Here is a 15,577-nt window from a genome sequence, read left to right as displayed (position 1 = left end):
ACCTGCACGCCACAACTAGAGAGAAGCCGGCACACCACAATGAAAGATCCCAGATGCCTCAATGAAGATCCCATGTGGCACAACTAGAGAGATGCCCGCACACCACAATGAAAGATCCCACATGCCTCAGTGAAGATCCCATATGCCACAACTAAGACCCGACGCAGCCAAAAATAAATAAAATAAATAAACAGAAGATGGTGGAATAGAAGGACGTGTGCTCACTCCCTCTGTGAGAGCACCGGAATCACAAATAACTGCTGAACATTCATCAACAGGAAGACACTGGAACTCACCAAAAATGATACCCCACATCCAGAGACAAAGGAGAAGCTGCAATGAGATGGTAGGAGGGGCGCAATCACAATAAAATCAAATCTCGTAACCACTTGGTGGTTGACTCACGAACTGGAGAACAATTATACCACAGAAGTCCACCCACTGGAGTGAAGGTTCTCAACCCCAAGTCAGCCTTCCCAACCTGGGGGTCCGGCAAAGGGAGGAGGAATTCCCAGAGAAACAGACTTTGAAAGCTAGTGGGATTTGATTGCAGGACTTCGACAGGACTGGGGGAAACAGAGACTCCACTCTTGGAGGGCACACACAAAGTAGTGTGTGCATCAGGATCCGGGGGAAGGAGCAGTGACCACATAGGAGACTTAACCAGACCTACCTGCTAGTGTTGTGGGGTCTCCTGCAGAGGCGGGGGGTGGCTGTGGCTCACTGCAGGGACAAGGACACTGGAAGCAGAAGTTCTGGGAAGTACTCTTCGGCATGAACCCTCCTGAAGTCCGCCATTGGCCCCACCAAAGAGCCTTTAACCTCCAGTGCTGGGTCATCTCAGGCCAAACAACCAACAGGGAGGGAACTCAGCCCCACCCATCAGCAGACAAGCAGATTAAAGTTTTACTGAGCTCTGCCCACCAGAGCAACACCCAGCTCTACCCACCACCAGTCCCTCCCATCAGGAAGCTTGCACAAGCCTCTTAGATAGCCTTATCCACCAGTGGGCCAACAGCAGAAGCAAGAAGAACTACAATCCTGCAGCCTGTGGAATGAAAACCACATTCACAGAAAGATAAACAAAATGAAAAGGCAGAGGACTATGAACCAGATGAAGGAACAAGATAAAACCCCAGAAAAACAATTAAATGAAGTGGAGATAGGCAACCTTCCAGAAAAAGAATTCAGAATAATGATAGTGAAGATGATCCAGGACCTCGGAAAGGAAAAAGAATGGAGGCAAAGATCAAGAAGATGCAAGAAATGTTTAACAAAGACCTAGAAGAATTAAAAAACAAACACTTAGAAGAATTAAAGAACAAACAGAGATAAACAATACAATAACTGAAATGAAAAATACACTAGAAGGAATCAATAGCAGAATAACTGAGGCAGAAGAATGGATAAGTGACCTGTAAGGCAGAATGGTGGAATTCACTGCCACGGACCAGAATAAGAAAAAAGAATCAAAAAAAATGAAGACAGCCTAAGAGACTGGGACAACATTTAATGCACCAACATTCACATTTTAGGGGTCACAGAAGGAGAAGAGAGAAAAAAGGGACCTGAGAAAATGTTTGAAGAGATTATAGTCGAAAACTTCCCTAACATGGGAAAGGAAATAACCACCCAAGTCCAGGAAGTGCAGAGAGTCTCAGGCAGGAGAAACTCAAGGGGAAACACGCCAAGAAACATAGTAATCAAATTGACAAAAATTAAAAACAAAGAAAAATTATTAAAGGCAACCAGGGAAAAACAACAATTAACATACAAGGGAACTCCCATAAGGTTAACAGCTGATTCCTCAGCAGAAACTCTACAAGCCAGAAGGGAGTGACACGATATATTTAAAGTGATGAAAGGGAAGAACCTACAACCAAGATTACTCTACCTGACAAGGATCTCATTCAGATTTGTTGGAGAAATCAAAAGCTTTACAGACAAGCAAAAGCTAAGAGGATTCAGCACCACCATACCAGCTCTACAGCAAATGCTAAAGGAGCTTCTCAAAGTGAGAAACACAAGAGAAGAAAAGGACCTACAAAAACAAACCCAAAACAATTAAGAAAATGGTAATAGGAACATACATATTGATAATTACCTTAAATGTGAATGGATTAAATGCTCCAACCAAAAGACATGGATACAAAAACAAGAACCATATATATGCTGTCTAAAAGAGACCCACTTCAGACCTCGGGACACATACAGACTGAAAGTGAGGGGATGAAGAAAGATATTCCATGCAAATGGTAAACAAAAGAATGCTGGAGTAGTAATACTCATATCAGATAAAATAGACTTTAAAATAAAGACTGTTACAAGAGACAAGGAAGGACACTACATAATGATCAAGGGATCAATCCAAGAAGATATAACAATTATATACGCACCCAACATAGGCACATCTCAATATATAAGGCAAAAGCTAACAGCTATAAAAGAGGAAATCGACAGTAACACAATAACAGTGGGGGACTTTTAACACCTCACTTACACCAATGGACAGATCATCCAAACAGAAAATTAATAAGGAAACACAAGCTTTAAATGACACAATAGACCAGATAGATTTAATATATATTTATAGGACATTCCATCTGAAAACAGCAGATTACACTTTCTTCTCAAGTGCACACAGGACATTCTCCAGGATAGATCACATCTTGGGTCACAAATCAAGCCTCGGTAAATTTAAGAAAATTGAGATCATATCAAGCATCTCTTCCAACCACAATGCTATGAGAGAAGAAATAAATTACAGTTAAAAAAACGTAAAAAACACAAAACACATGGAAGCTAAACAATACTAAATAACCAAGAGATCCCTGAAGAAATCAAAGAGGAAATCAAAAAATACCTAGAGACAAGTGACAATGAAAACATGACGATCCAAAACTTATTGGATGTTTATAGCAATACAGTCCTACCTCAAGAAACAAGAAAAATCTCAAATAAACAATCTAACCTTACCACCTAAAGGAACTAGAGAAAGAAGAACAAACAAAATACAAAGTTATTAGAAAGAAAGAAATTAAGATCAGAGCAGAAATAAATGAAATAGAAACAAAGAAAACAATAACAAAGATCAATAAAACTAAAAGCTGGTTCTTTGAGAAGATAAACAGCACTGATAAACCTTTAGCCAGACTCATCAAGAAGAAGAGGGAGAGGACTCAAATCAATAATATTAGAAATGAAAAAGGAGACGATACAGCGGACACTGGAGGAATACAAAGCATCATGAGAGACTGCTACAAGCAACTCTATGCCAATCAAATGCACAACCTGGAAGAAACAGACAAATTCTTAGAAAGGCATAACCTTCCAAGACTGAACAAGGAAGAAACAGAAAATATGAACAGACCAATCACAAGTAATGAAATTGAAATAAAATTGTAATAAAATCTTCCAACAAACAAAAGTCCAGGCTTCACAGGTGAATTCTGTGAAATATTTAGAGGAGAGATAACACCCATCCTTCTCAAACTTTTCCCAAAAATTGCAGAGGAAGGAACACTCCCAAACTCATTCTACGAGGCCACCATCACCCTGATACCAAAACCAGAGAAAGATGTCACAAAAAAAGAAAACTACAAGCCAATATCACTGATGAATACAGATTCAAAAGTCCGCAACAAAATTCTCACAAACAGAATCCAACAACACATTAAAAGGATCATACACCATGATCAAGTGGGATTTATCCCAGGGATGCAAGGATTCTTCAATGTATGCAACTCAATCAATGTGATACACCATATTAACAAATTGAAGAATAGAAACTATATGATCATCTCAATAGATGCAGAAAAAGCTTTTGACAAAGTTTAACACCCATTTATGATAAAAGCTCTCCAGAAAGAGGGCATAGAGGGAACCTACCTCAACATAATAAAGGCCGTATACGACAAACCCACAACAAACATCATTTTCAATGGTGAAAAACTGAAAGCATTTCCTCTAAGATCAGGAGCAAGACAAGGATGTCCAGTCTCACCACTCTTATTCAGCATAGTTTTGGAAGTCCTAGCCACGGCAATCAGAGAATAAAAAGTAATAAAAGGAATACAAATTGGAAAAGGAGAAGTAAAACTGTCACTGTTTGCAGATGACATGACATGATACTATACATAGAGAATCCTGAAGGTGCCACCAGAAAACTACTAGAGGTAATCAATGAATTTCGTAAAGTTGCCAGATACAAAATTAACGCACAGAAATCTCTTGCATTCCTATACTCTAACAACGAAAATCAAAAGAGAAATTAAGGAAACAATCACATTCACCACTGCAACAAAAAGAATAAAATACCTAGGAATAAACTTACCTAAGGAGGTAAAAGACCTGTACCTAGAAAACTATAAGACACTGATGAAAGATATCAAAAATGACGCAAACACATGGAGAGATATACCATGTTCTTGGGTTGGAAGAATCAATATTGTGAAAATGACTGTACTACCCAAAGCAGTGTGTAGATTCAGTGCAATCCCTATCAAATTACCAATGGCATATTTTACAGAACTAGAACAAAAAATCTTAAAATTTGTATGGAGACACAAAAGGCCCCAAATAGGCAAAACAATCTTGAGGGAAAAAAATGGAGCTAGAGGTATCAGACTCCCTGACTTCAGACTATACTACAAAGCTACAGTCGTCAAGACAATATGGTACTGGCACAAAAACAAATATAGATCAATGGAGCAGGATAGAAAGCCCAGAGATAAACCCATGCACCTATGGTCAACTAATCTATGACAAAGGAGGCAAGGATATACAGTGGAGAAAAGACAGTCTTTTCAGTAAGTGGTGCTGGGAAAACTGGATAGCTGCATATAAAAGAATGAAATTAGAACACTCCCTAACACCATACACAAAAATAAACTCAAAATGGATTAAAGACCTAAATGTAATACCAGAAGTATAAAACTCTTAGAGGAAAACATATGCAGAACACTCTATGACATAAATCACAGCAGGGTCCTTTTTGACCCACCTCCTAGAGAAATGGAAATAAAAAACAAAAATAGGGCTTCCCTGATGGCACAGTGGTTGAGAGTCCGCCTGCCGATGCAGGGGACACGGGTTCGTGCCCCGGTCCGGGAAGATCCCACATGCCGCGGAGCGGCTGGGTCTTTGAGCCATGGCTGCTGAGCCTGCACGTCCGGAGCCTGTGCTCTGCAATGGGAGAGGCCACAACAGTGAGAGGCCCACGTACTGCAAAAAAAAAAAACAAACAAAAAAAAACAAGACAAATGGGACCTAATGAAATTTAAAAGCTTTTGCACAGCAAAGGAAAGTATAAATAAGACGAAAAGACAACCCTCAAAATGGGAGAAAGTATTTGCAAATAAATCAATGGACAAAGAATTAATCTCCAAAATATATAAACAGCTCATGCAGCTCAATATTACAAAAACAAACATCCCAATCAGAAAATGGGTAGAAGACCTAAATAGACATTTCTCCATACAAGACATGCAAATGGCCAATAGGCACATGAAAAGCTGCTCAACATCACTAATCATTAGATAAAATGCAAATCAAAACTACCATGAGGTATCACCTCACAGTGGTTAGAATGGGCATCATCAGAAAATCTACAAAGAGCAAACGCTGGAGAGGGTGTGGAGAAAAGGGAACCCTGTTGCACTGTTGGTGGGAATGTAAATTGATACAGCCACTATGGAGAACAGTATGGAGGTTCCTTAAAAAACTAAAAATAGAATTACCATATGACCCAGCAATCCCACTACTGGGCATTTACCCTGAGAAAACCATAATTCAAAAAGACACATGCGCCCCAGTGTTCGCTGCAGCACTGTTTACAATAGCCAGATCATGGAAGCAACCTAAATGCCCATCGACAGACAAATGGATAAAAAAGATGTGGTCCATATATACGATGGAATATTACTCGGCCATAAAAAGGAACGAAATTGGGTCATTTGTAGAGACGTGGTTGGACCTAGAGACTTTCATACAGAGTGAAGTAAGTCAGAAAGAGAAAAACAAATATCGTATACAAACTCATATATGTGGAATCTAGAAAAATGGTACAAATGAACTGGTTTGCAAGGTAGAAATAGAGACACAGATGTAGAGAACAAACATATGGACACCAAGGGGGAAAGCAGGGGACGGTGGTCGTGGTGGTGATGGGATGAGTTGGGAGATTGGGATTGACATATATACACCAATATGTATAGGATAACTAATAAGAACTGACTGTATAAAAAAAATAAAATAAAGATAGTTGATGGAGTCAGAAAAAAAATAATAAACCTTTACAAAAAATGCTAGCAATGAACAATCTGAAAATAAAGTTAAAAAGCAATTCCAATTACAATAGCCTCAAAAAGAATAATACATTGTACATAGGAATCGATAGAACAAAAGAAGTGTAAGACTTCTCTAGGATGAACCACTCTTATGTTTCTCCTTTACTCTTACGTTTCTCCTTTACTCTTACACTCATAATATTGCTGACACCAGATGTGTGGGATTTTCACATCCAGCAATTCTTAGACAACACCTAGATGTCCTAAAATTCAATTCAGTTGTGGCCCTAACCATAGTTAACAGAGACCTTACAGGTTAAGGGCTTAGCCTGTCACGACCCCCGCCCCCACTCACCCCCACCTCAGACATCAATTGCAAGTCCATGTTGTTACCGGTGCTTCTGACCAACTGGCTCTAAGTCACAGGTTCCCTTGCCCCCTCCTTGAGTTAAATTAATTTGCTAGAGTGGCTCACAGATCTTGCGAAAACAGTCTGCTTACTAGATTACTGGTTTATTACAAAGAATATTAAAGGGTATGAATGAGAAGCCAGATGAAGAGATACAGGGGGTGAGGTCTGGAAAGGTCTCAAGCCCAAGAGCTTCTTTCCCTGTGGAGTTGCAGTGTGCCACCCTCCCAGCATATGGGTGTGTTCACCAACCCAGAAACTCTCTGAGTCTTGTGCTTTTGCCATTTTTATGGAGGCTTCATCACATAGTCATAATTGATCATTAACTTAGTCTCCAACCTCACAACTCTTCCCAAGAGGATGGAGGATGGGGCTGAAAATTCCAAGCTTTTAATCATGGTTTCATCTTTCTGGTGACCATCCCCCATCCTGAGGCTGTCGAGGAGACCACCAGGAAATGCCTTATTAGAACAAAAGACACTCCTATCACCCAGGAAATTCCAAGGGATTTAGGAGCTCTGTCAGGTACCAGGGTCAAGGAGCAAATATTAGAGAAAAAGGTACACCAAGTGCTCTTACCACTTGAGAAATTACAAGGGTTTTAGGAGCTCTGTGCCAGGAATTGGGCTCATATGTATGTTTTATTTCACACTTGTGCACTAAAAACTACAACACATTGTTAGAAGAATTTAAAGCTCTAAATAACTGGAAAGACACACAGGTTATTTAAAGACTTAATATTAAGATGGGAAATTGACATACAGATTCAATGCAATCCCTATCAAAAGTCCAGCTGCCTTTTTATAGAAATTGACAAACTGTTCCTAAAATCCAAATGACAAAGCAAAGTTTCCGGAATAGATGAAACGATCTTGAAAAAGAAGACCGAACTTGGGGTACTCACACTTCCCAATTTCAAAATTTACTTCAAAGCTACAGTAATCAAGTCTGTGTGGTACTGGCATAAAGATAGACATACACACCAATGTAATAGAATTGAGAGTCCAGAAATAATCCCGTATATCTGTGGTCAGTTGATTTCCAACAAGGGTACCAAGACCATGCAGTAGGCAAGAATTCTTTTCAGCAAATGTTGCTGGAACAACTCAATAGCCAGGGGCCAAGAAATGAATTTGGACCCCTACCTCATATCATATCCAAAAAATTAACTCAAAATGGATTAAAAACCCAAATGTAGGGCTTTCCTGGTGGCACATTGGTTGAGAGTCCGCCTGCCGATGCAGGGGACATGGGTTCGTGCCCTGGTCCGGGAAGATCCCACATGCCATGGAGCGGCTGGGCCCGTGAGCCATGGCTGCTGAGCCTGTGCGTCTGGAGCCTGTGCTCCACAAGGGAAAAACAAAAAAAAGGCATAGCCCCCGAAAACCAAAAAAAAAAAAAAAAAAAAAACCCAAATGTAAGAGCTAAAACTATAAAATGCTTAGAAGAAAACACAGGTGTAAATCTTCATAACCTTGAACGATGCAATGTTTTCTTAGATACTACACCAAACACAAGCAACCAAAGAAAAGCTAGATAAATTGGACTTCATCAAAATTAAAAACATTGTGCTTCAGAGGGCACCGTCAAGAAAGTGAAAAGACAACACACAAAATGAGAGAAAACATTTGCAAATCACATATCTGATTAGGGACTTAACATCTCAAGTATATAAAGAACTCATAACTCAGTAACAAAAAGGCAATTCTATTTATAAATAAGCAAAGGATTTGAATACATATTTCTTTAAAGATAATATACAAATTGCCAATAAAAGCGCATGAAAAGATGCTCAACATCCTTAGATATTAGGGAAGTGCAAATCAAAAGCACAATGAGATACCTCTTCACACCTGCTAGGCTGTTATCCAAAGAATGGACAATAACAAATGCTGGTGAGGATATGGAGAAATTGAAACCCTCATACACTGCTCCTGGAATGTAAGTGGAGCCACTATGTGAACAGTTTGGCAGTTTCTCAAAAAGTGAAACAGAGTTAGCATGTGACCCAGTGGTTCCACTCCTAGCTGTATACCCAAGACATGTGAAACATATGTTCTTATTAAAACATGTACACAAATGAATGTTCATAGCAGCATTATTCATAACAGCCCAAAAGTGAAAACAACCCAGATGTCCATCAGCTGGTGAATGGTTAGGGAGGTATGTGCATACAATGAAGCAGAATATTACTTAGCCATAAAAAGGAGCACATTACATAAAAGTGAAATACTAATGCATGCTCTAAGAGGGGTGGAACTCGAAAGCATTATAAAGTTAGACACAAACAGCCACATACTGTATGATTCCATTTACATGAAATGCCTAGAATACGTGAACCCACAGAAACAGAAAGTAAATTAGTTGTTGCCAGGGGTTGGGAGTTGGGAAAATAGGGAATGACATCAATGGGTATAAGATTTCTTTTTGGGGTGATGAAAATGTTCTGGAATTAGATATTTATGAGGGTTGTTAAGTCTTGTGGATATATTAAAAACACTGAATTGTATACTATGAAAGAGTAAATTTTATGGTACATGACTTACACATTAATTTTTTTAAGTGGGGAAAATGGAAAACAGAAATACAACATTCATCCTGAGTCTTAAAAATAAAACATTATATTTAGTATCCATTATTTTTTAGTACCAGAAGTAAATACTGAATTTGAAATGTTTTAATATGAACTCGAAAGCCATTTGCAGCAATTCTTTTTTTTTTAATTTTTGAACGCGCCACGCAGCTTGTGGGATCTTAGTTCCCCAACCAAGGATTGAACCCAAGCCCTCGGCTGAAAGCGCAGAGTCCTAACCACTGGACTGCCAGGAAATTCCCAGCAGCAATTTTTTTTTTTCATAAGAAAGTCATAATAGTGCCATGAGATTGCTTAATTTGTTTCTTTTGGTTCTTTAAGGTTTGAATGGCATGTTTGCTTCTTTACAGAAGGGAAAGGTGTCCCTCTATCCTCTTTTCTTCATCTGGCCCAGGTTCACACTCAGGCACAATGAGATACTTGTCTGTGCCTCTCTCCAGGGCTTAGAGAATAGATTTTCTCATTCTTTCTATTTCTGTCTTTTTTTCTTTTTCTTCCCTCCCTCCCTCCCTCCATCCGCCCCTCCCCCCTTCCTTCCTTCCTCCCTTTTTCTTTCTAAACCCCCTTCCCCCCCTTCCTCAACTTTCTTATACAGATGTGACTTGTGTATTCTTTGTTTTCTTCTCTTTGAGCCTTGTTTATCATGGCTGAACATTTATGGATCCGGAGATATATGCCTCTATATTGAAAGAGTCTCTCAGTGTATTGGTAGGTTGCTAAAGGATGAGCAGCTAAAAGCTCGTTGAGTTTTATGCATTTTGAGTTTGAAATCCCTGAGACATCAAACTGGAAGTGTTCGGAGGCATAGTAGTATATGAAAGAATTACATACAGTGGTAGAGAACTCAGGAGAGAGATCTGTGCTTGAGATTAGATTTGGAAGTCATTAGAGGATTGTTCTTACTGTAATCTTCTGTAATTAAGGTACTGTAATCTTTCAATATTAAACTCAATACATTACTTAAAGCAGTTGCCACAGGATTTTTCGTCCACTGAAGTGCTGAATCCTTTGGCAACGGGGATATGATGAGTGTTTTGAGGTTTACCCTTGAAAACTTTATCCTGAAGAGTAAGCTTGGTATGATGGGAGACAGGAATTTCTGTTAAGGAAACCTTGATATATCTATGCATATTTATGAATATTTGTTCTCAACAACGAGGTCTGTGGGATTGCTTAAATGAAAAAGAAAATAAATGTTTTCAGTTGGAGTCATGTGGACAGAAGTCAGATTTCAGTTGATTGAGGAAGAAGTTGGAAGGAGAATCTGTATAAATTATTCCTAGGCTTAGCGGTTGAGAGGAGATGAAAGAAGATTGTAGGAATTATCCGTTGTTAAAGGTTAATGAACTTCTTGTTTTTTAAAATTGAGGGAGTTGAATATGTTTGCATACTAAGATGGTAGAGTCAGTAGAGAAGGAAAAGTAAAAAAAGGAAGAATAAAAGGAAATTGTTTACGGTCAAAGTTCTTATGAGAGACATGAGGAATAAGATGTATAGAGAAGAGCTGGGGAGTTAGCCTTGGATGTGGAAGGGTCATCAGTTTCACTGAGGTAGAAGGGAAAGAAATGAAGGAGGTAGATTCAGATATATTTTGGGCGGGTGTGCATTAAGAGCCATGTAATGGGGAGGTAGCTATGTCTTCATGTTTGAGGAATCAGAGTCAGGACACTGAGCTAATAGAAAGCAGGGTGTCTGAGAGGTGGCTTGAGGTTTGGAATAGCAGTTCAGGAGGCACAAGAGGAGGGGCTCTCTTCCGGGCTTCCTGCAACCACCCACACATTGAGAAACTCACCAGAGAACTCACTGGACTGTTAGCTGTACTCATGGCTGAGGTTTATTATAGCAAAAGGACACACAGCAGGATCAGCAAGGGAAAAAGACTCATCCGGTAGTCTGGAGTCCAGGCACAGGCTTTCAGAGTTATCCTTCCCAGAGACGAAAATGACAGGCTGCACAGAACATGCTCCTTCCTCCAGCAATGAGTGTAGAACATGTGCATAGTGTTTCTGTCCAGAGAAGCTTCCTTAAGACTCAGAGTCCAGGGTGAGGGTAAAAGGGCGGTCATTATGCAAGCACTCTGCTGCACAACCAGCCACAATTACCAGAATTCCGTACTCCGAAAAAGATAACAGGTATTCCCCATAAATCACATTGTCTGCAAAAACAATTCAGGCAAGTTGGTATAGCAGGAGTTCAATACCCCGTTCCCAACACTCAAACACACAAAACAACCTCATCATTGATAAAATTAGGATCCAAAACTAAATTCCCAAAGGCCAGCTAAGGGCTAGCCCTGTAACTAGGCTCTTCTTAAGAGTATCAGACCTGGTTTATTAACACTTTTCTGCACAGTCACTAAAGGCCAAGCCTGATAATTACCCCAGTTTCTAGTAGTGCCAGTATGCATGACTTCTTGGTTTTGTAATTTTCTCTATTGGGGACCTCAAAGTAGCGGGGTAGAGAAATTTAGTTGTTAGATTTATCCAGATTTCAGGTCTTAAAGGGACTGAAAGTACTAAGAAAGGATGGGGTGAGGAAGCAGCAACGCAGTAGACAGAGGATAATGATGAGACAGCTAAATTTAGAGCAGAATTTGGGGGTGTGCTCTAGCCTATAGAGGAAAAGAGAAAGCAGGGCAAGGTGACTCTTAGATTACGAGAAACTCAACAGACCCAAGCAAATGGTTTGTCTGATGGTGCAGGGGTCCAAGGTTGGGACATGGGCTTCTCTAACTTATTTAGCTAGTGAAAATCAGACTTATTGTCAATTCAATTCTATATATATATTTTTTTGGGGGGGGGGTATTTTTATCTCACAAAGAAACCTCGTCTTGTTTAATCTCCTAGTATGTTTTAGTTGAAAACAAGCTTCATATATACGTGTGTGCTATGAATTCTGTGTTCTTAAAAATAATGTTTTCCAGGGGTTATAAAATCCTTTTCTAAGTTTTGTTCTGTTCTTTGCTTGCTCTTTCATCAGAGGATACTTCTGACAAGATGGATGGTAAGAACTTCCTTTTCTAATACACCTAAAAAATTTTATGGCTCTTGGATTCTACGTGATACCTTTGTTCATTCTCTTAAGTTCTGAAAATAGGCTGCTTATTTGGCAGCACTCTTAATGTGAAAATGGCTACGTAATTCTCTGATTGAATTTTGGGTTAGACATATCCATTTTGGGTTTCTCAGTTTACTCAAGTACTAGGTTACCGTTTGTTATAAGTTAAATCAATTTTCTTAATTTTTTATACCTGAGCTCTTAGAATATTCTTGATTTCTTAAGTCTTTCTCTGAAATATTAAATTCAGAAGAAGGGAAAGGAATCTCATAAGTCACTTGATTCAGTTCTGTAGTTTAATAACTCTGATAGAGAGACAAATGACATATTTTACAGATTCATATGGTTATTTATGAAAATGAAATGCAAGTCACAGATGCTGTCTTTCAGAGAGTGAGTTTTAAATTAACATTTAATCAAAATTGAACTTACTTTGAGCTATGCCTTTTTTTTTTTTTTTTTTTGTGGTACGCGGGCCTCTCACTGTTGTGGCCTCTCCCGTTGCGGAGCACAGGCTCCGGACACGCAGGCTCAGCGGCCATGGCTCACGGGCCCAGCCGCTCCGTGGCATGTGGGATCTTCCCGGACCGGGGCACGAACCCGTGTACCCTGCATCGGCAGGCGGACTCTCAACCACCGCACCACCAGGGAAGCCCTGAGCTATGCCTTTTTAATTTCAGTATTTAGTTTATCTTTAGTTGCTTGATCCAGTGTGGTAATTTTTATCTGTATGGTATTCTTGTCTAACACTAGACTGTGTATTATCCACACTTGCCCTTCACTTCATCAGATACCATAATGTTATCTAAGAACTTGAGCTTTTTTATAAGAACTTGTAAGAAGATCCTGAATCTGTAAGTCACAGTATGAGATCTAGGGAAAATGGAAAACTATGTTTTTCTGTCAATTATTACATAAACTCTGAAATTGGTATGTCTTCTATTCTGATGAAATGGAAGATTTATTTAATCTTGGGTTGGGTACATGAGTGTTACTTATAATTAGTCTCTGTGCTTCTGTGTGTGTTTAATGTATTTCATAAATTTAAGAAATTATTAAATGAAAGAAAACCTAACCAAGAGATAGCTTCTATATTTCAAACCATTCAATATCACTTCTAACACTGAGATTCTAGATCCTTTAAAAACAAATTATTCTCACATTCCAGATCAAAATGTTTTCTTTTTTGGGTCAGAAACATCAGCCTATTTGAGGAATCACCTGTGTTATGTGATGTGTTACTCTCACTGATGTTTAATCCTGTTTTTTAAAAAAAAAATCTATATACACACACACGGAGAAACATCTGTTATTGCCCTATAGTAGTAGTGAGTTTTTTTTTTTTTGGCCATGCCGTGCAGCTTGTGGGATCTTAGTTCCCTGACCAGGGATTGAACCCGGGCCCTCAGCCCTGAAAGCGTGGAGTCCTAACCACTGGAGTGCCAGGGAATTCCATTTACTTGATCATTTTTGCTAGTTTTCATTGACATCTTAGGGAGTACAAGAATTTTTGAATAAATAGCTAATGGATTGATAGGTCTTTGTAATGCTTTGGTGAAAATACTGGGTTAATGAGACCTAGGTCATGGATTTGATTCCCATGTTTGTCAATTAGTTTTCTAGTTCTTTTATGGACTACCTTTTGAAAATGCACAGAAAGAATTCTTACATTGGAAAGATCTATAAAAATCTTCATTTTGGAGAGAGCAATGAAAGTTGCATCTTTCTTGAGTAATTAATTTCTCTAATTTTCTTCACCATTTAAAATTTTAAGTATGAAGTATAGCAGATAAACGTGTTTGTTACAGAATTTTGCTATTTTTAATTGTCTAGTTTTAACCTTTTTTGTGCTATGAGTCATTAGGTTACCTCAAATTTTCTTTTATCTCAAAATGAATCTTTTAAAAGCTAATTTAAGGCTATCAAACTAGAAATTTTTTCTTTTGCCCTTTTGTTTTCTTTGGGTGGGAGGCACGAGGAAGGTTTTAACATCAGCATTGGCAGACTTTGTTGAAATGTTATTGTTTTATTTCTCTTATTTAGGAACAGCATCTGAAGATGGTAAGAATTATACATTTTGTTAGTAACACAAATACCTCTACATTAATATTTTCATTGGTAGGAATTAAATATTAAAAACTAAAATAGGCTAATTTCTTTGCAAATCTATATAATTTGCGAGCTGTGGTAGCTTTTACATTTCATGTTTGGTTGTGTTAGTTATACATGTGGATTTTTTTTTAATCCTTCATCTTGGAGTTTTGCTTTCTATCTTGCATCACCTCATGCTAGAAAAACATAAATGCTTAACATGTTTAATAATACCTAGTATAAAGTTACATAGTTTCATTTTTTTCTTGTAGTGACATTGATGCTTTTATTTTGTGTTTTTGGTTTTTAATTTATGCCAATTCATTTATACTTTGAGAGTGCACGTGCCATTGCTTTATCGTCTTTAAATATCCTCAGCATTTAAATGCATTTATTTTGTCAGCTTTTAAATGTATCTTTGATTTTGAATCAGTGACTGGAGAATTGCATATGATTTGAATTTGGGATTACAAAAACCTTGCTAGGTATAATACTTTATTTTACTGAGCCAGTTTACCTTTTAAAAAATTATTTATTGCTTTTGAATTTGTAGAAAGGAAAAAAATTCAGTTTTTATATTTATCCTGCCTGAAGGCTGTCTTATTAAGCCTCTGATATGAAACACATTTTTTTTTTCTAAATTTTACATGGATGACATTTTCTTGTGATACACAGTTAAGTAGATTTAACATTTTGGAGGCCTCATACTTACTCTGATATATTTGAAATATTTTCATATTTTAAGTTTTAAATTAGAGTACTAGTTTCTGGCACTGTGGCATTGTAATTTAGAATGGTAGTATCAAAATACTTAATTTATCCTAATTTCTTTGTTGTACTGGATACATTCTGCATTTCAAAAATAATAATTTTTTTCTATTTTACTTCTTAGTCAGGAGAACATTGTGTCCTATTCTAAACAGACTCTGTAAAAGGGTGAAAGTCCTGAATTATGGGCTTTTTAGGGGCCTCAAAGAAGTTGATAGAATGCTAGAATCTACCAACTGTACTTCTCCTTTTGCTTCATTTTATTCCTAGTTCCTAATTATTCTCTTATCTTCCCTCACTCATTTCTTAATTTTTCCTTACTCTTTACTGTATGTTTTCCTAATTAATATTGCCATATCAGGCTAGCCCCTA

At 38.2% G+C, this 15,577-nt stretch overlaps 1 protein-coding gene across 19 annotated transcripts in view; it reads left to right on the top strand.

The window, feature by feature from the left end:
- The window catches only part of CLASP2 (cytoplasmic linker associated protein 2), a 177,246-nt gene that overhangs the window by 98,244 nt on the left and 63,425 nt on the right, over positions 1-15,577 (top strand). For 15 of the 19 annotated variants that reach the window (XM_027088245.1, XM_027088244.1, XM_027088240.1 and 12 more), the window contains 2 exons: positions 12,269-12,292; positions 14,390-14,407. The exons of 3 other annotated variants lie outside the window; for them this stretch is intronic. In XM_027088245.1, the coding sequence (XP_026944046.1) occupies positions 12,269-12,292; positions 14,390-14,407 (42 nt within the window). The remainder of the gene's footprint in view (positions 1-12,268; positions 12,293-14,389; positions 14,408-15,577) is intronic. One more of the 19 variants, XM_027088238.1, reaches the window with a different exon arrangement.

The sequence above is a fragment of the Aethalodelphis obliquidens genome, unplaced genomic scaffold (assembly GCF_003676395.1).
Source record: "Aethalodelphis obliquidens isolate GAN/ISIS:26980383/991018 unplaced genomic scaffold, ASM367639v1 scaffold62, whole genome shotgun sequence".
NCBI classification, from domain to species: Eukaryota; Metazoa; Chordata; class Mammalia; order Artiodactyla; family Delphinidae; genus Aethalodelphis; species Aethalodelphis obliquidens.
Note: the sequence above shows the minus strand (reverse complement) of the source record. Positions and strands in the feature narration are given on the sequence as shown.